The sequence below is a fragment of the Dermacentor albipictus genome, chromosome 1, assembly GCF_038994185.2.
Source record: "Dermacentor albipictus isolate Rhodes 1998 colony chromosome 1, USDA_Dalb.pri_finalv2, whole genome shotgun sequence".
Taxonomy (NCBI): Eukaryota; Metazoa; Arthropoda; class Arachnida; order Ixodida; family Ixodidae; genus Dermacentor; species Dermacentor albipictus.
The window spans coordinates 14,714,298-14,740,285 of NC_091821.1; the positions used below are offsets into that span (position 1 = coordinate 14,714,298).

Sequence of the window (25,988 nt, forward strand, 5' to 3'; positions counted from 1 at the left end):
TTTACAGCGCACGCGATTGCGTTTAGCGCTTGGTTGTCTTTATAAACAAAATTGGTGGCGCCCACACAAGTGTTATGTGCTGGTATTTTACGAAATTTTAGTGCAACGCAATCACATTTGAGCACATTTTGGAGCCTGCTAGCCTTGCCCGAGTAGTAAATATGTGGGGTTACGTTTCGGCAAATTTCATTGATAGAGGATTGTAGTACAGCAACACTTCATTGCTGAGAGGTACGAAATGTATTAAATCCTTTGGGCATTCACCAGGTATAAAAAATATTTAGTTGTGGGAATTTCACTGTCACAGGATTATATTATCACGGGTTTCGACTGTACCAGTAAAGTCAGAAAAGACATACAAGTGATAGAAAAGTGGTGACACCTGCCTGAAGTTCTCGGACTAGCTTGCTGTGACATTAGCTATTTTGATGGCATCTGCTTGGGCCCAGCTAATCCTTTCTCAAATAAAATCAACTGCAGTATTGTATTACAAAAGAAAAATGCCAACAACAAAACAACAGGAATAAACTGTGGCCTTCACTTAATCTTGTAATAATCACTCATTTCACATGGCGCACACTACTTACCCACCACTCTTACTGATCAAGAAGGCATTAAGAAACGAATAAATTTGTTCTAGGGAGACGATTTATTGATTGTTCAAGCACCCAATAATGCGAGAGACATTTCGAAGCAGCGACATAAGTGCGCGCACTGCTTCGTTATGCGTCGACTGTAAAACATTCATGAAAGATGCCTTTGCGCTGCCACCATCGTCTCGTTCCACGCTTCAACTCTGCTCCAAGTGCTAACAGTGCATCTGCACACAAACAATTTGATTATACTTTCATTTACAGATTTACAAATGACTACATGAACAGCAAGGTCTCACATTTGCAAGCATTTGGTTACTGCTGACAGTGCCTTCAAATATTCTCAAAATTTAATTAATTAAATTCTGGAGTTTTACGTGCCACAACCGCAATCTAATTATGAGGCACACCATAGTGGGAAACCCCACATTAACTTCAATCACCTGGGGTTCTTTATCATGCACCCAATACATGGTACACGGGTATTTTTGTATTTCATCCCCATCGAAATGCAGCCGTAGGGGGAAATATTTGATCCTGTGACCTATTGCATAGCAGCGCTACACCAAAACCACTATGCAACCACGGCGGGTGTTCAAATGTTGCTAGTTGTGGAACGCAGCATTTGCTCGCTAGCTGAATGCAACTAGGGCAACTAGGGCACCCAGCAAGTCCGTCAGCGTGAGGAGCGCCACTTCGATTGACAAAATAAGTAATGCATGCGACGTTTCCCTACTACTTTCTTAAAAATGCTGCGAGCCATGAACTTTCAACTGAAATGAATTAGTTTGAATTGAATTAAATGCGGCCAGGCGAAGTGTTGGATGTGCATAGAAACGGGGCACAACTGCAATTTCCGGGAGATTTTCCCATCAACCGGAAGTAACGGGCAAAATCTGGGAATCTCCCGGATAATCCGGGAAGCTTGGCAAGTATGAGAAAGTAGCAAAGTGCATTCATGCAGCAGTCACGGAGGCCCTGTGCTTTAGTTCCACGCTATGTTTAGCTCCTTTCTTTGCCTTCGCTCTCTCTAACATAGCATTTCATGTGAAACAGCACAACGCACTAGATATGTTACCCGACTAAAATACAGTAGCTGACCAATAAATCGGACACCGAAAATCTGGACATGCTCTATAATTCAAACAGCTTCACAGCACCGCCAATGGCCCCACAGACTTAATGTGTAGAGATGACCAATATTTTAGACAGTCACCAGCTCTACATTCCATTATCCCGACTCTATCCATGGCTGTTGCGCACGCCAACTCTGCCGCCATTATCACCTCTGGAAATCTCGATGAAACATCCAGTATGGCCTCAGAGATTACTTGCTAGACAGTAATCAGTGAGGCCTTGCCTTGATCATCGTTTTAAAGGTCCGTTCGATTCACCTGCACCACTGTGAACCAGTTCATGGTGGTTCACGAGAAGTTCAGAAATTGTGCAGCTTGATTTCTGCGGTGCAGGCACAGCGCGACACTTGAAACGAATGCCAAGGTATAGACGCGGTGCAGGTGTTATGCTGTCTGACTAATATGCACGAAATGCGTATGTTTGAGAAGTCCTGCACTGTGGGTATGATCGGCTACTGGGGCATAAATACACACCACACTTGCTTAGACACATCAGACGTGCATAAACAGGGTTTTTACGGCGCTCGTGCTCGTGTGCTGAGTCGTCTGCTACGACACTGCTTCACATCTGTATGCCTGCACCAAGTCGCCACCGACAATGGAGTGGGTGCAGCAAAATCATGAACCAGCCCTGTACCTTTTGAAATGAACGGTATGGTTCAGCAGGCGCCATTGCTCCACCATTGAAACGAATGGCAGGGTGCAGCACCTCGTGAACTGGTTCAGGTGGTGCGGGCAAATCAAACGGACCTTAAGGCTCTCAGTTTTAACTGCAATGCCAATCTTGGCCAGGGTTTGATTGTTGTATTCATATATGGAGGCATTACGGAATTGGGGTGTAGACGAGGCGTATGTAAAAATACTGAAAGATATCTATAGCGGCTCCACAGCCACCTTAGTCCTCCATAAAGAAGGCAACAAAATCCCAATAAAGAAAGGCGTCAGGCAGGGAGATACAATCTCTCCAATACTATTCACGGCGTGTTTACAGGAGGTATTCAGAGACCTGGAATGGGAAGAATTGGGGATAAAAGTTAATGGAGAATACCTTAGTAACTTGCGATTCGCTGATGATATTGCCTTGCTTAGTAACTCAGGGGACCAATTGCAATGCATGCTCACTGGCCTGGAGAGGCAAAGCAGAAGGGTGGGTCTAAAAATTAATCTGCAGAAAACTAAAGTAATGTTTAACAGTCTCGGAAGAGAACAGCAATTTACAATAGGCAGCGAGGCACTGGAAGTCGTAAGGGAATACATCTACTTAGGGCTGGTAGTGACCGCAGATCCGGATCATGAGACTGAAATAATTAGAAGAATAAGAATGGGCTGGGGTGCGCATTTGACAGGCATTCTCAGATCATGAACAGCAGGTTGCCATTATACCTCAAGAGAAAAGTGTGTAACAGCTGTGTCTTACCAGTACTCATGTATGGGGCCGAAATCTGGAGGCTTACAAAAAGTGTTCTACTTGAATTGAGGACGACGAAACAAGCTACGGAAAGAAGAATGATGGGTGTAACATTAAGGGATAAGAAAAAGCAGACTGGGTGAGGGAACAAACGCGAGTTAATGACATCTTAGTGGAAATCAAGAAAAAGAAGTGGGCATGGGCAGGACATGTAATGAGGAAGCAAGATAACCGTTGGTCATTAAGGGTTATGGACTGGATTCCAAGGGAAGGGAAGCGTAGCAGGAGGGCGGCAGAAAGTTAGGTGGACGGATGAGATTAAGAAGTTTGCAGGGATGGCATGGCCACAATTAGTACATGACCGGGGTAGTTGGAGAAGTATGGGAGAGGCCTTTGCCCTGCAAGGCTGATGATGATGATGATGGCAATCTTGGAGGCTTTGCCTGACTTGCGAGGTCACATCAACACCGTAATCATCACATCCTTTTTCAGCACCCCCACGCAGGCCCGCTATCGCCATTCTGTTGAGTTTGCCTTACAGACAGCATACTGCCATGCTGTGCTTGTTTATTGAGTCTGCATTCCAGAAAGCACTCTGCTGGCTCCAAGAAGCTTTTCTGAAGTCATAGATAGGTCACGTCAAATGGCACCAACGGTGCCTTCGAGTGCAAATGAGCCCAACTCCGCAACTAAAGAGGCTTAACTGCCACCTACGACAAGCTCAAATGCTGACATCATTGATGACCTGCTAGGCAGCGGTGTGCCGATTCCTGCCGCCCTTAGATTTGAAGATTTTTCAGACGTTGGCAGCACGGTTTCACCGTGTGCCGAACTGAACAATGACGAAATAATTGAGCAATTCCTCCCAACGTCAAACAGCGACTCTGGCTCGGATGATGATGTGCCATGTGCTCCGGAGCCTTCCACGCGCGGATCTGACTCAAGCCTTTACCAACTCAAAACTGGCAGAAATGCAGATGGACTTGGTTGCATGTAAGCGGAAGTGCATGCAGTAACGCATCGGCCACTTGTTCCTTGCACACAGGCCTTAAAATGTAAATAAATTGATGCTTTTTGGATACATTCATTTTTTTCGGACATTCAGTAATTCGGACGTTCCCTGTGGAGTCCAATTTCCGAATCGGTCGTCGACTGTACTGGTTGCATTACTGCCTCTTCTGCCTTCCCCTCCCACCCACCCCCTTTATCATGTGGCTGCTAAACAACAATAGCCCAAGCAAAAAAAAAAACTACTCAGTCCTCAGTTCCAGGATGGGGCCTACCCAGCGTGTCAGGTTTACACCAGCCACTATCAGTATGCTTCACAACATACAAGATGCTTCACTGCACAGCAAGCACTATGTGTTATCCCACAGGCTTTCCAGTGCTGCACGTAATTTACGCATCGATCCTTTTCACATGCAATTGAGCCCAATTATCAGGCACGAAAGCCAACTGGGGTTGCTTCAAAGAGCCCAAAAGCTTTGCAGGGAGCCTGACCAACATGTATTTGCAACTTGAGCAATTCTGAACATTTGAGCCAATAGACTACCCTTGTTAAAGGACCACAGTCATTATCAGCACACATTGAATAACACTGGCTGCGCAAAGAAATGACATTGTAGTACTGTACCTGCTCTGGCTCCTGCTTGCTCTGAGGGGCTTGGAGTCAGCTGGCGTGCCATCATGCTCCCAAGTATGGCACCACGGCCCATCACCGGCACAGGAGACGCACCAGGCGAATCGAGTGTGGGCGACAGTGATATGCCACTTGATCTACCTGAATCTGGGCTCGATGATGATGCGCCGCTTCCACGGCCTGAATCAGGGCTATCAGCCTGTGATAAGCAGACGAGATGGAAACAGAACTTAAATAATTTTCTCGATGGAAATCGTAAGGGAAGAATCCACTTTCACTTAAAAGAACAGTGCATCACACGAAGTTGTTTCTAATCAACCCCACAAATATGCACTGCACCTCAAGCACCTTTCGATTTTGCTTGTTCTAATTTCCACTTTCCCACTCATGTTTCATTCATCCACAGTGCCACACCTGGTCACGAAAGTGTTTCAAATAATGGAAACCTACTAAAGAGCTAAACTTAGTCATTGCCAAAGTACACAACTAAAAGTCATGAGGGCACACTATTGGGGATGGAAGCAGCCAAGGGAGTTTTGGAGCAGGTTTGGAGCAGGCATTGTTTATTTTGGAGCAGAAGATACACATTTTGCAGCATGCTAGGCAACGTCGTGGCCACCACGTTGTGGCCGCCATCTTGTTTGTTGATCACACATCTGAAGCAGCAGCATGTTGCTGCCGATTGTGCACCACTTCCATTCCTGACTATGCAGGTCTAAGTGCTCACTATGCAATGCTTCCTTCAATTCCGACATCTGAGACCAGAAGAAATTTAATTTTTCACAATTCCTGCATTCTGAAAACATTTTAGGGCAAGCGTAGTAAATGAAATAAGGTTGCCTGCTCTATCGATTACTTTAGAAATTACTAGTTGTAGTGCATGGTAAAAATACACAAGCTAGCATGTCTGTGTCGAGTCACTCCGTTTGCCAACCAGTGCTTAAGTCGAAATTACACCTACAGGTGAGGTCCACTGAACTAATAATACCATATTTATTCAAATCTAGGCCGATAGTTCCTGTTTTTTTTTTCCCAGATAATCATATACCAAACTCTAGGGTCGGCTTAGTTTGGAGTAGTATCTTAAAGATGTGCCAGTCTGTGATTGAAGATGACAAATATGGCACATAGCTAGCGCCATCTAGAAAAGTCAGTATTGCAGCCGCTACTAGCCGCGTCAGTAGCCAACCAAAGTACACAAGCGACGTCGCCATTTTTATCCATGTCGTATCGGTATGGTGGCTAAGTATCGGCGTGCGACGTGGCGTTATCGTAATGACACTAAACAGACGATGCCACAAACGAAAAGTTGTGCTAGCCGCAGAGGCATCATGAAACGTTCAAGCCAGGTGAGACTTTAGCATCTATGAGAAAAACGTCCGTTGTTGAAGGGGGCGACAGGAGACTCCTTTTGCGTGTGCCGCAACAAGGATATGATAGCGATAAGGAAGATTAGTGCATGATAACAGAGAGGAACTTATCAGCAAGATCATGCCGCATTTTGACGCATACGATGCACTGTCTGCGCATGCGTGGGCACGCGGATGCGAGCTTGCGCACGTCCACAAGTGTACGAGACTAGCAGCGATGATGACGTAGAGTGAGCTCGGCATGTTCATATTACAAAAATATTAAATTGTGGGGTTTTACATGCCAAAATTGCTTTCTGATTATGAGGCACACCATAGTGGAGGACTCTGGAAATTCCACCACCTGGGGTTCCATGTTCGTATTAAATAAATACTGTTTTCATTTTGTGAACGCTGTCCTCACGTTCTTGTTCTGCTTACATTCGAGGTAAGTTTTTTTTTTTCTGGCTTCAAACATTCGGGGGTCGGCTAGATTCAAGTAAATACAGTAAGCGCACCCATTCACTTCAGTATATTTTTTTTCCAGCTCTCCAAAGTAGCATTAGAAGTTAGGCGAGTTGGTGTTGGTTCATTCTCAGATGAGCACAAAAAGACGGGACGTGAAGATGAAAAAGGCAAGACAGCAATGACTATGAAATTATTTGTTATTTATCCCAATGGCTGGTCGGAAGGCTGTTGCTCTGCCGGCACTGCCACCCAAGCTCTACAATCGTTCTGCGCCTTGAACAGTAGCTGTTGTGGGACCTCGAACCTCTTTATTTTTCAGACGATCTAAAACAGGGCACGGAACATGTGAAATACTGCTCCGTCATCAGGATTGTTTTCACGAGCGTGGGTATATGAATGCTCCTTAAAAGCCTTGCCCTTGACGCAACCCCTACCGCACACACCTGTAATTTTTTCATGTAGTTTCATTGCTCATGTTTCGTGCATAATTCTGTTCCTAAATGCTCACTGACCAGTTGCTAGCCAGCAGGACTGTTTTAGGAACCTATGCAGTGCGATTTTTACTGCTGGATCATGGAAATCCCAGCTTAACAGAATGGACGATTTAACCAAGTTCCCAACTGCAAGTACAACTTTGTTGAATAGAGGTTCAGTTGAATCTACTCGTGAAACTGAATTGTGGGAAGGTTTATGTGGGAAGTCAGAGGGCGATGGTTGATGTTTCGGCTCAACTACCATATTTACTCGCATAATGATTGCACTTTCTTGTAAAAAAAATTGATGCGAATTCAGGGGTGCAATCATTACGCGAGTTAAATTTTGAAACAAGAGGCCATCTTACAGGAACTGGCAACCAGGTACCCTAGCCAAAGAACATACAATTGGATACGTAGCTTCCTCCAAAGCAGACCAATTCAGCTCCATGGCAAGGCACCGGGATGGAGTCCGAAGACTTATTACTTGGATAGGGGAGTGCCCCAGGGCTCCATCCTCGGACCTATGCTATTCAGTCTGGCCATGACACGTGTGGCAGAAAGTCTTGAGCGAGACACTTCAGCCCGTTTTACTATTTACGCCGACGATATAACAATATGGATGGGAGCGGCGGATTATTCCGACATACAGAGCATGCAAACTGAGCTGCAAGCAGCGATCCTTAGCCTTAGCAACACTTTAGATAACCTCGGACTGCAACTCTCGCCAGAGAAGACAGAATTGATCAGCGTAGACGGAAAGAAAGCAACCAATGTAAACAAGCAGATCACTTTACACATCGGCCAAAGCGATATTACGTCGGCCAATGGACAAATTAGGATTCTTGGAGCACAGATTGCTAGCTGCAACAGCCCCCAGCTATGGATTCGCACACTAAAGCAAAAATGGACACCGCTGTTGCACATGGTTAGACGAATATCGAGCAAGTATGGCGGAGCGCGTCAGAAAGCGTGCCAAACGCTTGCAAAAGCGGTCGTGGTTGGAAGGATTCTTTACGGGGCACCCTTGTACGAATTCTCTGAACGAGACCTCGGCGACATCGAAAAGTTACACAGGGCCACCCTCCGTACGATCACTGGGCTACCAAAGCACACGAGGAACGAGGACCTGCTCAAGCTCGTAGCGATTCCACCCATACGGGACATAATCAGTGAAGCACGAATTCGAATGCGATCCCGGCTGGAAAACACGACCCAAGGAAAACAGATCATGGCATGGGATAAACAAGTCCATGCGAAGCCAGAGCCCGCGGAAGCGACCATAACGCCACCATGGGAAGCACCACTGGGCATACGGAGGCAACAACGCCCTATCGCCAGACGAAACGCGGAAGCTAGAAAAATATTTGAAAAGAGATTGGGATTAAGCACGCCGCAGCACACCACTGACATCTACACGGACGCTGCAATCACAAACGACATAGCAAGCATGGCCTGGGTTAGCACATCTGCACCCCAACACAATGGCTATCACACATGTCAGCTTCCTGGGGGTGCAACCTTGCACGCTGAGCTCTTAGTTATATGGGGAGCGGTCAACACCTGCGAAAAGAAAAAAAAAAAATTTTTTTCATCCCGCATTTGCTGCAAGATGAAAAATGAAGCAGCTGCCGCTGTAACAGTGCAGGACACCAAAACAGAAATGGCGACCAGCAAAGCAAGCCGAACACGATTTTTTTTCTTCTCGTGAGTACATTACACGCATTGAAACAGTTTTTTCCGTATCAGTAATGAATATCGTTAATATCGGCAAGTTTGCGGCAATAACCTAGCCATGTCCACTTTGAGGGGACAGAAACAGATAGGCATGCTTAGCTGCCAGTGACATAGAAACACATGGCCGCATGCTGCAGAAACTGCGGCATTTGTCTTCACTACTATCCTAATATGGCATGTTTCTGCTAAGGGTGGGCGAATATCTTAGTTGTGTTACAAGCGTCGGCGTATGAATAGGGTACTCTTCTAACGTATCGATCTAAACGTGGCTACTATCGTTGCTGCTCGCGATTTCTTCCATGCCCACAAGCACAGACGAGGAATCGAAAGGCGCCTTTTTTGTTGTTGACCGCAACCATTATAAAGCGTACAAATAATAAAGCCAAGGCAAGTTTGGTTGTAGATTTTTTTTTTCATGGAAGTGCAGAAAGTGATGAAAGGAATGAAATGGGGCATCTGGTTAAGAATCTGTTTGGTGCGTGCAAACGATTTGGTATGTCTTGTAGAATCATTCACGTGGCATTCGACAGATGATAAGCGTGATCATCATTAGCTAGACTTAGTACACAACATATCGCTGGGGCAAGTTCGGGGTGCGATCATTATGCAAGTACATATGGCACAACATGACACAACAAGAATGCATTGCTGAAACACTGAAATCGGACCAGGGAAAAGTAAAATGTGTATAGCACCGTATAGCAAATGTGTAGTGCCGTGCCTTCTTGTATGTTTGCTTTCGTGTATGTTTTCACCTCACTGTTTGCCCAATATTCTAAAATGCTGTGTGATGGTGCAAATAAAATACACAACTACACTTTTCTCATGCCCTAATAAAGTTAAAAAATGAAGTGTAGGGATCAGAAACTGCATACCTGCGGAGCCGCTTCTGTGGCACCATCAGATCCAGGGCGCCTGGATTGCTTCTGCAAGGCAGCCAAGAGAAGTGCTCCACGGCCACCACGACCACAGCCAGCAAAGGGCTCATCCTCATTGGAGGCCTGTGTAAAAACAGCCAGAGTATAATTATGACACAAAGGGTTCACACGCCTTGCACCATCTGCATGTGGCTAAAAGAAAAAAATAGGCTACTGCAGTTTTGAATGAAACAATGTTAAAGAACAATGTGTAAGAATGGGCAGTGAAAATGTGTGCAGATGCAATAAAGAATTATCAAATTAAGCCCCCCACAACATGGTGTATCATATATATAACACGCATAAAGAAAAATTACGTAGCCGAAAAGAAAATTTTAGATAATTACTCAGAATCTGTGTCATGTATAACAATAAAATGCACAGCAACTCTTAAAAATGTTTTTGTTGAAAGCACTCATGAAAATAAGTGCTGATGCTAGAATATCTGGCAACAGCACTTCACACAACATACAAAAAGTTAGTAAATGAACAGGCTATTTTGAGAATTTTTACCTTTGAAATAGCCACACAGAAATACAAGGGTGTTTGCTGTTTATCAACCTGTAACATACTCAACATGAGAATCGTTCAGCTGGTTCTGTGAGGCAAGCATTAATTGCTTTACCATATATGATACGGCATGCAGTTACAGGTTTTGTATGAGAACAAATTTTGGATGCTAAATATGTTTTACTAACTATACCGTTTCTTAGCACCATTCCTGAATACGTCAGAAAATGAAAAGCCAGAAGAAATTTCTATAAACATAGCATGGGCCCTGCTGTGGTCCCAAGCTTACAACAGCCACAACAAATGCACTAAGGAAGAGGAAGAAGGCATCCTTCACACTTACATCATTCTATAAAAGACTATGTAAAGAAAAAAAGTCACAAAATGAAGCAATGTAAAGGTTCCACTCTCAATAGTTGGGCTCATCATCATCATCATCAGCCTGGTTACGCCCACTGCAGGGCAAAGGCCTCTCCCATACTTCTCCAACTACTCTGGTCATGTACTAATTGTGGCCATGCCGTCCCTGCAAACTTCCTAATCTCATCCGGCCACCTAACTTTCTGCCGCCCCCTGCTACGCTTCCCTTCCCTTGGGATCCAGTCCGTAACCCTTAATGACCATCAGTTATCCTCCCTCCTCATTACATGTCCTGCCCATGCCCATTTCTTTTTCTTGATTTCAACTAAGATGTCATTAACTCGCGTTTGTTCCCTCACCCAATCTGCTCTTTTCTTATCCCTTAACGTTACACCTATCATTCCTCTTTCCATAGCTCGTTGCGTCGTCCTCAATTTGAGTAGAACCCTTTTCGTAAGCCTCCAAGTTTCTGCCCCGTAGGTGAGTACTGGTAAGACACAGCTATTATACACTTTCCTCTTGAGGGATAATGGCAACCTGCTGTTCATGATCTGAGAATGCCTGCCAAACGCACCCCAGCCCATTCTTATTCTTCCGATTATTTCCGTCTCATGATCCGGATCTGCCGTCACTACCTGCCCTAAGTAGAGGTATTCCCTTACTACTTCCAGTGCCTCACTGCCTATTGTAAATTGCTGTTCTCTTCCGAGACTGTTAAACATTACTTTGGTTTTCTGCAGATTAATTTTTAGACCCACTCTTCTGCTTTGCCTCTCCAGGTCGGTGAGCATGCATTGCAATTGGTCCCCTGAGTTACTAAGCAAGGCAATATCATCAGCGAATCGCAAGTTACTAAGGTATTTTCCATTAACTTTTATCCCCAATTCTTCCCAATCCAGGTCTCTGAATACCTCCTGTAAACACTCTGTGAATAGCATTGGAGAGATCGTATCACCCTGTCTGACGCCTTTCTTTATTGGAATTTTGTTGCTTTCTTTATGGAGGACTACGGTGGCTGTGGAGCCGCTATAGATATCTTTCAGTATTTTTACATACGACTCGTCTACACCCCGATTCCGTAATGCCTCCATGACTGCTGAGGTTTCGACAGAATCAAACGCTTTCTCGTAATCAATGAAAGCTATATATAAGGGTTGGTTATATTCCGCACATTTCTCTATCACCTGATTGATAGTGTGAATATGATCTATTGTTGAGTAGCCTTTACGGAATCCTGCCTGGTCCTTTGCTTGACAGAAGTCTAAGGTGTTCCTGATTCTATTTGCGATTACCTTAGTAAATAGTTTGTAGGCAACGGACAGTAAGCTGATCGGTCTATAATTTTTCAAGTCTTTGGCATCCCCTTTCTAGTTGGGCTACCATTTAGTCAATGATGGCATCACTAAATTAAAAAAAAAGAACTACTAGATGGGGTGGCAAGAAATTTCGTTTATATTTTACAACAAAGTTTTAAGTTGTTTCAATGGCGCTGATATTTTTTTTTTCCAGGTTTTTGTGCAATTTAGATGCCTTTCTCTTATGGTAAAAAAATACCAGTAACTGCATGATTTATACATATGTGAAAACTTTTGCTTATAAAATCGCAACTGTGCATTTCTTTAAAGGACCCCTCACTGGGTCACACAGCAAACTTTGGTTATAAGGTGGAAGTTGTTACACGTTTTCTAGGGAGCGTTCTGCGGCAAACATTTTTCATATCGGCTTATTAATTGCAGAGATATAAATATTTCAATGCCGCAAATCTACGATTTCAGGAGGTGAGCTTCCACACCTCAAACACATACGCTCTCTCCGCTTGTCCTGCTTAGCCTCTGCAAGTGTAATTCCTTCCCTGCATTCTCCCATACCAGAGCTTGAGGATTGTGTGACGCATATGTCACAGGCCCCACCTTCATTTTTTTTTTTAAGTGAGAGTTTTACTAACCTCGTAGAGCCAAGTTTTGCCATCACCGCGACTTTGACCTTCATTTGACCGCAGCTGTGCCGTAGCCTTGGCAACGCATCACGTGACTCGCCGCACCTAGCACCGCCACAGCCGCTTGTGCTAGCCACCACCGCTGGCTTGGCGCATACGCTCTCCGCAGCTCGGTCGCCGACTGACCACGTGATTCGCCGCGCGCCTGGCTAAGAGGAGCGCCACGCTCGCCTAGTCAGTGCGAGATTGGCCATGGATGACAGTGAGGCTGGGCCGTCTTCTCTGAACGTTGCATAGGAGCAGGAGGCTTTCAGCCATCGTCGCCAAGCGGCGTCTGACCACCCTGCAGATATCGCCCAACTAGCTGCTTCTCTGGAGAGAGTCCAGAATGCAACAGGCGTCACACCATCAAAATCAAGGTAGCGACCGCGTTCCAGTCTGTCCGTTCGTACTTCAACGCTGCGCATGTTCGCAGCGTCTCTTTGCATGTCTAGCACTTGCGCTTTCCCTGTGGCACAACAGGCGTCGCACCATCGAATGATGCGTGTCTACCCAATCACAGTCATGCCTAGCCACAGACCTGGGCACAGCCGTCACACCTTGCTTAACGATGACTGTATACATAAGTATAATAATTAGATAAATCAAAGGTTAGCCAAGTGAAACCAAGACTTAATCAGGCTGGCTAAACATAGCTTTCACTTTGCATAGCCAGAGTTAGCTGAGCTAAGCCGCAGCAATTTTTTTTCTCCTCGCTTTCTTGCGGTGCAGCGCATTTTCACTGATGGCGTCGCGCGCAAGGTGTCGCGATTGTCTTGTTTCGCGCAGCGCACAATTTTGCGCAGTGTGCACGAGGACACCTGTCTAGCGGTATAAGTCAGTGCTACACGAATACTGAGGCAGCCACAAGCAGATCACAGAGCACGATTGCACGATGGAACATGGTAGAAAATTACTGTTTCGGTGTCTGCGTGTGCGACTGCAAGACGTGGGAACATGCAGACAAAACAGAAGTACATCTCTCTTGCTGCAGTACGAAGTAAAACAAAAACACAAAAAACATTCAGTTTGTGTTTTATTATTTCTCTAAGCTTTAATTCATCTATTCCAAGAAACATTACACAAATAACAGCTGTTGCTTTACATAACTCTTGAAGTCACGTGTCATCACAAGTGACGTCACAGCACAAACACGTGTACGTAGGCGCACTAGCATGTGTATGTCGCCCTCTGGCTTGGAGCACGGCCACAATGAGGAGAAGGGCAAACGGCGTTCGGTTTGAAATTTCAGATCTTTCCGTGGCACGTAGCGATGCAATACTTTGCAGACACGATCATTATCGCAGATTGTATGCTTTGCACTTGTCAGCTGTTGAGGGGCCCTTTAAACAGCTTTTTTGTTTAGGCATATCTGGCCTAAATAAAAGCTTATTTTTTCATAAGAAAAATAACTCCTGTAGTAAGGGGTCAAGCATGGCTGCAGAAGTCACTGTGTGGCAACACACAGCCAGCCTGCAGTACACAACTTCAGCTACACAAAGTATAAGGGGGCAAGGAATGCTGCGAGCTCATTCTGCACAAAGCCTGCATTGTACAAATCGAATAGCAACACGTAGATGCTGCCACGTTGCACTGGTGAAATGAATAGAGAGGTGCGGTTATTTCCTGAATCCGCCTTTTTCATGGTGTGACAGCGCATGCACCCTGCCGTAGCGGATTAGTCGCATAATGTTTTGGAAGGGACGTGAGCGGCCGCACAGCCTGATATCGCAGGAAAGTTCCCTGAAAAAGGTGCACAGACGTGCACTGCAGCAAAGACTCATGCCGTGTACGGCGTTGGAACTCTATTGGTATATAGTGGCTCTATGTCAGCGTGGTGCCGAAAGCATGCGTAGCATAGGACTGCAACTCCACTTTAAAACAGAAAGCGGCCAGGGCTTCGTCTGGACTGCACCGTGAACCACGCAGTTGCCGCCTTGTATTGATAACTAGCATACTTATCAATAAGTCCCTGCGTAACACTTGGGCAACACTTTGAAAACATCCCGTTGCTGGTGAAGTCTTTTTGCAGAATCGGCCCTCTCTTGCTGGTGGTGGTAGCGCATCTGACTTCACGTACTCGTTTAATGCACGGCAACACTGGGTTGATACGAGACCGACAAGATGCTGATACCAATTATTCTGCACAGTGTGTCACTGAGACCATTTTATCATAATAGGCCGACAACGACACAACCGACGGGCGCTAGTTGTCACGCGACAAGCTTTCTTGTCGACGGCGGCGACAAAAGCGTACGGACCATGATCGCTCGACTGTACCCCCCCCCCCCCCCGCCATAGGCGCCGATTAAGGGGTTGTTCTGGGGCCCTAGCCCCGTCCAGAGTTTTCTGGGGGGGGGGGGGGGAAGGGGGGGAGCTGAGCCACCACCCCCAACCCCGGCAATGCTGAAGCCTCCCCCCACCTAACATGTCATTGTCAGAATTTTGTCACCCACATCATTTGAGGCTTCTTTTTACTTGCCTCGACCTTTTCACTTAAGATTTTATTGTGGCTAATAGCTTACTGCATCATTGTTGGTGCGGACGTGCATGAATTTTAATACATACTTTTATTTCTGCAAATCCTGACAATAGAACAAGCGCATTAGAAGTACCAGCAGCGGCTGCGCCTCATCCATATTTTCTCACTTCAACACTGTTTTAAATTTCCACAGTAAACATCATGCACATACACATTATCTTTAAATATAAAAACAGGACAAATGTTAATACATTTTGAAAGAGAAAGAGGTAGCCAATTAACAAATAATTCTAATGGTATGGATAGCTGATGCTTAGAGAATGAATAGGTTGCTGTATGTTCACCTAGCTTCAAAATGCTTTGCATACTTTTCTGGCCCTGAAAAACACCTCTAGACTTTAGTGACCCCTTCGGCAGAGTCTTTTATTAATGGTGTGTGAAATACATGTGAATGATATGGGCCTCAGTATATTGCTTCTCTTTCCAGTAAGCAAAGCTAACGGCTCATGAAAAAAAAAAAAACACTTCTAATTTACAGCATTTATTAGGGGTGGAAACATCGTTACTTGCATGCAGAGGTGATAAACATATACACGGTGTCCCAATTGACTATTATGCACCAAGACTTAAAAAAACAGCATTACTCAAAGAAAACCTAGTGCACATTGTCTCCATTACAGTGGAGTAGCTGCCAGTAATCTTTTCATTACTGAGATTTAATTAGGTAATTCTAAATAATTACCAAACTCGACATGTACCATCATAATTATCAAAATGTCAATGAGGCATTTGTAGGCACATTCAAGGGACATCCAACTGCAGTATTTTCAGCGACGTACTAATTGCGTATTAATATTTTTCTGACTGATAACTAAACCCTGGGAAATATGGCGAATACCACGTGACTGCGCTCCCACCTGCATCATAAAGCAGCGCCCTTGAACAGGCTTCTTCTGAGTTAGCCAGAACAAAATGAAGGAAATAAAGAAAAAAATTCACAGCCCAATCCCTTTGCACAGATGGTTAACCAGCAAAGCTGAAATGTGCGGCACCAGTGTTTATCCCTGGGTTAATATCGAGTGTTCATTAAACGACGGCTTGGTAGGTGGTATGGACCCTCGGTACACAGTTGCTGCTTGCGCTCGGCTGCACGAGCCTCCTCTTGTGCCCGGGCTGCAGCATCGAGACGGCGTAGACGAGCTCATTCCCGGTTCTGCTTGCAGTGTTGCTAATCGAAAGGTGTCTGCTCCTCAGGAGTATGACTGATGCGTGGCCTACCCATTCTGGAGCCGGAGAGAAACTGCTGAGGACACGTTCTGCTGCGACAGAGAGCAGCAACGTCACTACTGATGCAGCCAATCATGCGCCTCCCTTTTCCTTTTTTTTTTTTCGTGCACTCGCATAAGGTTGCGCCAGAGCAGTTTTTGGTGCACAGGTGACAGACGGACGAACGGACGAATTGGCTAGCCACATACAGCTTTGCTGCAAGACGTCGTGCTTGAGCTAAGGCCTTATCTGCCGTGCCTCAGCCGAAATGGCACATCGCATTTGGTGTTAGTTGGAAACGAGCTGTGATAGCTGTCTTAGCATAGATGAACTGCACAAATGAGGTGTATTTTTTTTTTGCCACAAAACCACAAAAGTGAATTGACGTCAGTGCTAATTTTTAATGCTGCACTTTGTTCCATCCCAGCCGCCATGTATTTCCCTAATGAGCGGAAGGTAAAATGATCTTTGCCTTAGGAGCTGCAAATGACAAGAGAAAGGCCGCAAATATATATCAGTCATGAAAATGTGGCGGTAGACCAAACACGTCGACTATCATCACAAATGATGAAAACCTGAGACAAACTGGAAACCTCAAGAAATAGCGGCATAAGACTCCATCTTTGAGTCCTAGCCTAAGCATGGATGTTCTAGCAATTATGGCCTCACCCCCTCATGCTAGCATGCGGGACGTGGCCACCCAGGCACCAATTTCTAAGTCATCAGCTTGGACGATTCTAAACAATGACCTTTCACCCGTAGCACCTTAACCAGCACCAGTGCCTGTAGAATCACCTAGATTTCTCGAATTAGGTCTTCACAAAAGCCAATGAGTCACCGGACTTTTTGAGCAACATCGTGTGCACAGATAGACCAATTTTCACAAAAACGCCCAGGTAAACTTGCATAATCCACACTATTGGAGTGACTACAATGTACACTGGGTAAAATGCAATCGGCATCAGTACCTGTGGTCGTTTAATGTGGGGTGCAGAATTTATGCCGATGCTATAATCAGTTCCATCTTGTTCGATCATACGCTGACTGGACAGCGTTATGTGGACGAAATCCTTGAAGGAATGGTGGATGAGTTTCTGAGCGAAGTCCTACTGTCACGTCTTCCACTTCTGTGGTATCAGCAAGATGGAGCACCAGCACACAGCAGCAGCCGAGCTTGAAACTGGCTGGATGAGACTTTTCATGCGCAATAGGTTGGAAGGCACGGGCCTGTAAATTGGCCGGCTAGGTCACCTGACCTCTCACCACTCGATTTATTTCTTTGGAGTTATGTGAAAGATTGTGCTTACATGATCGAGTTGGACATCAGATTAGCTCAAGACAAGGAAAACGGATGTCTGCATAGAATTTGAGTGTCGGTCATCAAGAAATCTACTGAAGATGTTATAAAGCAGATTCAGTACTGCATAGCTGCAGGAGACCTATTTGGACATGTCCTCTAACCAACAGCTGGTGTTCAACGGCGCTTACGAATTCATGGATAAGGGCCCACTAAAATTTTAGGCATATATTCTTTGTTTCTTTTTTTTGTGCAGGCATCCCAATTGCCAATTAAGCTCAATTAGGAGTGGTTATTTACTTTCTTGAATGCATCGGTTTTGCCTTTTCTGGACACATGGTTCACTTCCTGGTCTGTTCATTTCGCTTTAATGTATGAACCTGTTCTTGCAGCACGTATACACCCTCATGAAAACTAAAATCATCACTTTAATTTAGACTTGGTCCAAAGAGAGTTTCTGGCACGAAATATAGCTGCACGCCGCGCACTCTGTCCATACGATTCGAGCAAAGCCGGTATTTTGAAACATGCTATGCCCATTACATTGCTTTTCGTGTTTTGTGCGTGGTGAGAGTGGCGCTTTGGCACGTTATCAAAGGGCTTTTGTTATCAATGTGATTGGTTGGCCTTGAGAGATGGATAATATGTTTGACGTAGAGCGGAAGGAATAGCTGCAAAGGTGATGATCATCAGGTGATGTGCTGTGTCTTTGGGTTTGCGACAGGCAATGCAGTTGCTTTCAATCAGCTTATTTGAGGGCACTGCTTGATGTAGGTGGGAGCACAGTCGCATGGTATTTTTCATATTTTGAGAGGTTTGTTTGCCAGTCTGAAAAAATTGCACGTAATTAGTAATCTTTGAAAACACAGCAGCTAGCTGTCATTTGGGGGTGCCTGGGGGTGGCTACAAATGTCCCATTGAGACTTTGATAATTAGGACAGTACTTCTCGAATTAGATATTTCATTGCAATTGTTGAATTAAATTTCAGAAACGAAATAATTACTGCCAGCTACTGCCCTGTACTGGAAACAATATGGACAAGGTTTACTTCAAGTAACGCAACTGATCTCTATTTACGTTTATGTCTTGGAGCATGATAGTCGTGGCACCCTGTATAATTCACTCAGTAACCAAAATGAGGCCAAGCCAGATTCACTCAAAATTAGAATCAACACCAGTCAAGCGCAGGAGCACTTATACTCGGACTCATAAAAAGAAAAAAAAAAGAGAGGCTGCAGTTTCGGCGGAAAGGCGAAGCAGTATTAGTGATAGCCAAGTATATGACAATTACGCGAAGGAAGTTTGCACCACCGAGAGGCGCCTGATTCCTGATGGTGGGAGAGGACTCAAGCTGTGAAATGTAACTGCCTCCTACTATGAGGTCTTGTAAATTTTTATATAAGGTCGTCATTACAGTGAACAATTCTTCGAGGTTACACGAAGTTTCTTCAAGGGCAATAAATAAATAAATAAATATATAAACAACTAAAAATCAGGGGTTCGCAAAGCTGGTCGGGCCACAGCGCCCCTCGAAAAAATGAAAACTTTTCGCCTATGCCCCACACAATTGGCCATCAAACCAACAACGCGATAACCGCAACGCCTTTAGTCAAAACATGCCTTTGAAGTTGAAATGCCCAAGCTTCCATCCTGTCCAGCTGTACACATTAAGCATGAGCCAATGTTGAACCTGTTTAGCGAAGGCTCGGTTAGGCCTGGCCCCATCAAGCTCATGCACCCGCTACCGATGGGCCTGAACTTAAAAATGTGCAGTTACTATGACAGAAACTGCTCGTATAGTCCAATTGTGGCCATATAGTGATTAGATATCAACTATTGCTCGCTTGGCATGGCGCATCCACAATAAGCGGAAAGTGCCGACACAGTGCTGTGCCAAACTCTTTATGTACATCACGGCCATTCTCGAAGGCTGCCAGTCGCATTCGCTACGTAAATGGGTGCGTGTGTTTACTGTAACGTTAACACATCTTTTTTTTTAATTCCAGGAAAGAACTGTTTACCTTTTAGTCAAACAGGAAACAAGAGGCAGTGCATTCAGTACAGCCAGCATAAACAACCTCCTTGCTTAGTTATCGACGGTGTCAGCGATGGCATACACATTTTTGCGAGACAAATACACGGCCTATAAGTGAGTGCTTATGCTGAGCACAGTTTTATCTACTGATACTTGATGGCATGCGCAAACTGTAAGCATGATGAAGTTAAAGAACAACGAGAATCAGTAATAACAGCTCGTAATATATGTGTCTGGATCACAGTTGTCGTCGTTCAAGCGACTCGGCCACTCATATTGAGTGGTCTCTGTGTGGGACAACGTGGCTCGTATGCGCAGATGTTTTGCTACGTTTCCATATTATTCCTTATCAGTGAGGCGCTGGTTCCGCAATATCCGAAGCAAACAACCATCTGTGGCTGTATATGTTGATGGAAACAAATGCACCACTTTGGCAAATACGACACGGAAGGTTGCTAAACTAGGCACGTCAAAAAGCCTTAACGTGTGAATTGGTATACAGTGCACAACATAAAGAAGCAGAATAAATGGACAAGACAACTGCAGTTGTCTTGTTCGTTTATTCTTTTTCTTTTTGTTGTGCGCTGCTTCACATGGTCTTCAACTTGCCCAACTGTTTTGACATTGCTGAATGTCACAAATTGCAAATTTCTTTATGCTTGTTGCTTTCCTAGCCTTGTTTTGCATCCATTAAAAATTTTTATCTGCCACGGTGGCTTCACTATAGCCAGCATGGTGCTCGTGTTTCACTGTTACTCTACCACAATCCACTTCAGCAATTTATGTGCCATCCATGTGTTTGAACATTGTTTGGTCAGGCATAAGAGTTATGCAAAGTTTGCTTGCACTGCACTTCCTGAAGTAATCCACCTTTTTCATGTTCCTGTGCTGCCTTCTGCCGCAAGCTGCTGGAAACATTTTGGAAGGGTGCTGGGGCTTTTGCCGGTTGATTTGTGTATCTGCATCCATGTTGAGTGTGCGTCAGTTGTACGTTTTGGGGATCATGATTAATCATTGACGGCTTCTCTGGGGCAGCGTGGTGCTCCTGGATGTAGCACTCATTAAATACTCGGTGATGAGGCCCGAGAGCAAAGAGGGATAGCCGATATTTTTATTGACATTAAGAGAAAGAACTGGACCTGGGCAAGTCATGCCATGCGTAGGTTAGATAACCGGTGGACCAGTAGGGTTAGAGAATGGGTGGCAAGGGATGGTAAGCCCAGTCAAGGACGGCGGAAAACTAGGTGAGGTGACAAAATTAAGAAATTCGCAGGCGCTAGCTGGAAGCGGTGGGCGCAGGACAGAGGTAATTGGAGATCGCAGGGAGAGGCCTTCGTCCTGCAGTGGACACCAAATAGGCTGGTGATGATAATGATATCAGGCCTGCGTGCGCTATTCTGCAAACAGTGCGGCCGATAAAGACACGCTGAGTTCCGTCTACCAACGCGGCTAGCTTGGAGTTTGGTGCCGCTGATGTCTGCTCTTGTACCTCGCTTTTTGTATTCCTTTTATGCGATCATTAGACATTTTGCATATTCAAGAAGTCTTCAAATGCAACCTTCCGCGTCACATTTGCCAAAGTGGTGCATTTGTTTCCATCGACATATACAGCCACAGATGGTTGTTTGCTTCGGATACTGCGGAACCAGCGCCTCACTGATAAGGAATAATATGGAAACGTAGCAAAACATCTGCGCATACGAGCCACATTGTCCCACACAGAGACCACTCAATATGAGTGGCCGAGTCGCTTGAACGACGACAACTGTGATCCAGACACATATATTACGAGCTGTTATTACTGATTCTCGTTGTTCTTTAACTTCATCATGCTTACAGTTTGCGCATGCCATCAAGTATCAGTAGATAAAACTGTGCTCAGCATAAGCACTCACTTATAGGCCGTGTATTTGTCTCGCAAAAATGTGTATGCCATCGCTGACACCGTCGATAACTGAGCAAGGAGGTTGTTTATGCTGGCTGTACTGAATGCACTGCCTCTTGTTTCCTGTTTGACTAAAAGGTAAACAGTTCTTTCCTGGAATTAAAAAAAAAAAGATGTGTTAACGTTACAGTAAACACACACACCCATTTACATAGCAAATGCGACCGGCAGCCTTCGAGAATGGCCGTGACGTACATACAGAGGTTGGCACAGCACTGTGTCGGCACTTTCCGCTTATTGTGGATGCGCCACGCCAAGCGAGCAACATTAAACACAAGTAATTTTCCCTATGTTTTCCTTAGCGTCAGTGTTTGTTGGCTTCTTATGACGACTAATAAAAGTCGGGCCCCTCGGTTAACCCCTTTCTTCTCGTTTACTACATAACGAGGATCTCGAATCCGGCAACATTGATGCCTTCAGGTAGCATGTGTGGGTTTATTGACCGGTTGCCTTCACCCAAAAAGATCACGTTCTCGTGACGCCTGCAGCAGAAAGTATGCTCCACGTCCACAGCCAAGGTCTGTGAGTGGTGGCACTGGCTAACACTCCCAGGGTTCTACTAGGAAACATAAATACACAAGAAAGTGGATGGGGAAACGGTGTCACAGTAGCTCAATTGGTAGAGCATCTCATGCGAAATGCGAAGGTTGTGGGATTGTTGCCCACCTGCAGCAAGTTGTTTTTTCATCCACTTTCATTTCCATTAATTTATCGTTTCTTTATTTCGTTTATTAAACACAAGTAATTTCCCCTATGTTGTCTTTAGTGTCATTGTTTGTTGGCTTCTTATGATATGAGTATCAATAAAGGCTTATATGAAGCCAACAGATAATGAAGCCAAGGAAATCACAGGGGAAGTTATCCGTAGGTTTCATTAAAATGTACAAATGATACAGGGAAATGGAAGTGGATGAAAGAGCTTGCCTCTAGTGGGAGCCAAACCAACTACCTCCACATTAGAGAGTTATAGATTAGGGGGCCCCAACACTTGCATCATCTTAATCTAAAACTCTCTGTTATGCGTGTATTTCACTACCAACTTTCCTACGCCGTCTGCTATTCCCGTGTCCACATTCTCGGATATTTATGTATGTGTAAGCCTGGGAGTGTTAACCAGCACCACTCAGGCCAATGCGGCGAATGTAGAACATCTTTTTTACAGACAGTGCCACATAGTATGTGTACTTCAGCAGCAGAGAGCTGAATAATAAACCATTGTATGCTACCTGAACATTCTCGGATATTTATGTATGTGTAACCCTGGGAGTGTTAACCAGCACCACTCAGGCCAATGCGGCGAATGTAGAACATCCTTTTCACAGACAGTGCCACATAGCATGTGTACTTCAGCAGCAGACAGCTGAATAATAAACCACTGTATGCTACCTGAAGATATCAAACCTGCCATAGTGGGGGCCTCAAGTGAGTTGTGATTAACAAAAAGATCTCTCCCCTGTTTCCCTTCTCAATCATTGCATTTCATCATTACAGTACCCATTATAAGCATTATTAAAATCAGAAAGGGAGCATTAGGAACAACTAAGCAATTTGTAAATTTGCTGTACTTCAAACCATACATAGTCAAGCATTAGCATATAACATTCAGTAGGGAAGGTTTGTGAGCCAATTAACATGCATGAAATAACTTTACAAAACTAACAAGAAACATTTGTCCTTTGTTGCAATGGTGGTTTTTTTTTTTTTTTTTGCAGTTCGAATGGTCGCAGCAGATTGTATCAAATATTTTGCAATTAAATACCTTCAGATTTCATCTAATGAGAGGGCATTGATGCTGCATCTGGAAATAGGACCAAACAATAACGAATGCTGAATTGCCGTGGTTAACAAATTTAGTTTCGAGTGATAGTACTTTTGCAGGAGAGCGACAGCTTGCTCTAGTAGGTTATGCCCACTGCGGGTAGGATGAAAGTTATCGTATTTTTTTCTTCAATCTCGTATCGTGCACAATCAATGACGCGAAGTATTCATATATTATTCAAATCTACAAATAGTGACTTCGAATCGAGGTCCGAATCAAATAGGACAATATTCGATTCGTTATTCAGAAGTTTCGAATATTCACACTTTTTTGCGGAATGGTAACGCATCGTCTCGTTTGCTTCTTTTTAACCAAAATCACAATTTTGTAATGTTGCTAGCAACAAGCGTCTAATCGCCTCAATGCCAACACACGGGGTGTTTCAAAATACTGTAGCTATCCCGGCTTTTCCACATATGTATCAAACACCGTATATAACAAAAGTTATCCACATAATTTTATTTAAACATGAGTCTTTCCACGTTCGCCTATACCATTTTGCAGCTAAGAAACCCCCTTGAAAAGACGGCACTTCGCAGACTCAAACAATCTTACGAAAGACAGTTTTCATCGACTTTTCCGTTCACATTTTAATTTATGTTGACAAGCAACCAGATAAATTTTGTTTGAGAGTAGCACCTGCAGAGTCAGTGCGCGTTTCAAGTGTTGCGCACCTAACGCCACTCAAGCTCGCGACCAGTCCAACACATTAAGTTTGGGCATCGGAGTCTGTTTACTCGAACACGACTCAGTACCTACAGACAACTATATCTGCTTTAAGAACTGAAAGCCGCGCCTATAAAATTGTACAAACACACGAAACCAAAGCTAGGCCTAATGCTTTCTTTGCTTGTCCATGCCCAAGCGAGTAGTATGGACTGAACGCGTGCGAACTTAGTGCAATTAGTGAAGAATACTAAGCACGCTACATAAACGTGTAATCAAGGACAAAGCAAATTTTAAATATCTTAATTTTTAAAGGTATTTTATAACTGAAAACGTATTTGCCACACTTGTCCCGCGTTCGCCATCAGCTGCATGAGCGCATGCAGCTGACTAAGCGACACGAACGGAGGAAAAAATAATTCAAAATATGCAGAACAAAGATCGCTATGGAGTTAGCACATGCAGCAAGCTAAAAATGATGTATGCACAAGTAAACACAAGAATAAAGCACTGCCTAAACAGGGAGTCGTGCCTTGCGTCTCATGCACTACGATAGGTACCGCCGTCAAAGAGACGTTAACTTCCGTGAAATGCTACGAAAAAATTCAGCCTTACCATGCTAATTCACGCTGAGGCTGACTTTACGACAGTCTGTCTTTTCCAGCAGTGATGCCGCACAGCTGATATTCCGCGCTTTAATCACCCAAGCGTTCGAGATACGCGCCCACCGGCACGTGCCGCAGTCAACAAGCGTGCAATGCTGTTCAGTAGCAGCAGGTAGCAGCGCCACAGAACACCCATAGAATAAAGAACAACTGAACACCTGCAGCGCGACGCGCGGCTCCCCACACAACTCCACACAGAACCGACGGCAGCGCGGAAGTGACGTCACTTTAATAAATTAAACTAGCAACATTAGAAATATATCAAATGTAATCAAATCTTACTAGACAATCTGTTTAACTAGCAAAAATATAGAAGAAGGTTGTCTTACGCTTTAATTAATGTTTAAAGCAGTTGGTATAGCAGTTGGCAACCAAGACACGCCTTTGAGAATAGAGGAGGCCATGCTTTGAGGCATAGAGTTTCCTACAAAGCATAGAGTTTTCTACAAAAAATTTTGTGGGAAACTCTATGCTACAAAGATTATTTTTTTGTAAGAAACTCTATGATTTGAGGGATCGCTAGCCGCATGGAGCTTAGCCGTTTGTGCGCAGGCGCGAGTAAGAGCGGGCGAGGTGAATATATGATCACGGGTACAGTCAGGAGGCATTGGTACAGTGTACTAGAACATAGGCAACGTTAGTCCCTAGGCGTGTCGGCATTGCAGAGTGGGGTCGAGTTTGTTTACGCTCGGAGGCGCGGCAAAATAGGTGAAGCAGTGGGCACTGACGTCCGATTTGGCGACCGCTGTGTCGGACAGACAGTCTCGCACCTGCGGCCCTCGTGCCAAGTCAGTCTTGGCAAATCATAGCTTTCTCTCGCCTTACGGCGATGTACCTTGTAAATAACATCACAGATGTTTCTGTGGGAGCAACTATAGTAGCTACCGTGGTAGAGCCCGGGCCGCATATATAGTAAAACGTCGCGGGGCGCGGTAGGGCTGAACTTGGCGTCACAAGTTGGCGGCTGGACGTAATTATATTTATTCAAGCGTGTTTTTTTACTAATAGTAACAACGTGTCATTATTGCGCATTATTGGCGGCGCCTCCAGGACACCAAAGCTAGAACCCGGACTGGTCTGTGGGTTGGGGCCGTTGGGGCTCACGGAGGCCTGCGCGTGCGAGGGGTGTAGATCGGCTCTCCGCGATGGACCACAGGATGGACGTCCGCACGCCAAGTTTAGATGGATGGATGGAAGGCAGGAGCGTCCCCTTTGAAACGGGGTGATGGCAGTTGCCACCATGCTCA

General features: G+C 44.8%; 1 protein-coding gene across 1 annotated transcript in view; it reads right to left on the reverse strand.

Moving 5' to 3' along the window:
* The window catches only part of LOC135918203 (piwi-like protein 1), a 148,836-nt gene extending 123,927 nt beyond the window's left edge, over positions 1-24,909 (reverse strand). Inside the window, exons 1-3 of the mRNA XM_065451885.1 lie at positions 24,692-24,909; positions 9,679-9,804; positions 4,771-4,975 (exon numbers count right to left, since the gene is read on the reverse strand). Coding sequence (XP_065307957.1) covers positions 4,771-4,975; positions 9,679-9,804; positions 24,692-24,694 — 334 coding nt within the window. The 5' untranslated portion in view covers positions 24,695-24,909. The remainder of the gene's footprint in view (positions 1-4,770; positions 4,976-9,678; positions 9,805-24,691) is intronic.
* Positions 24,910-25,988: the final 1,079 nt, after the last annotated feature.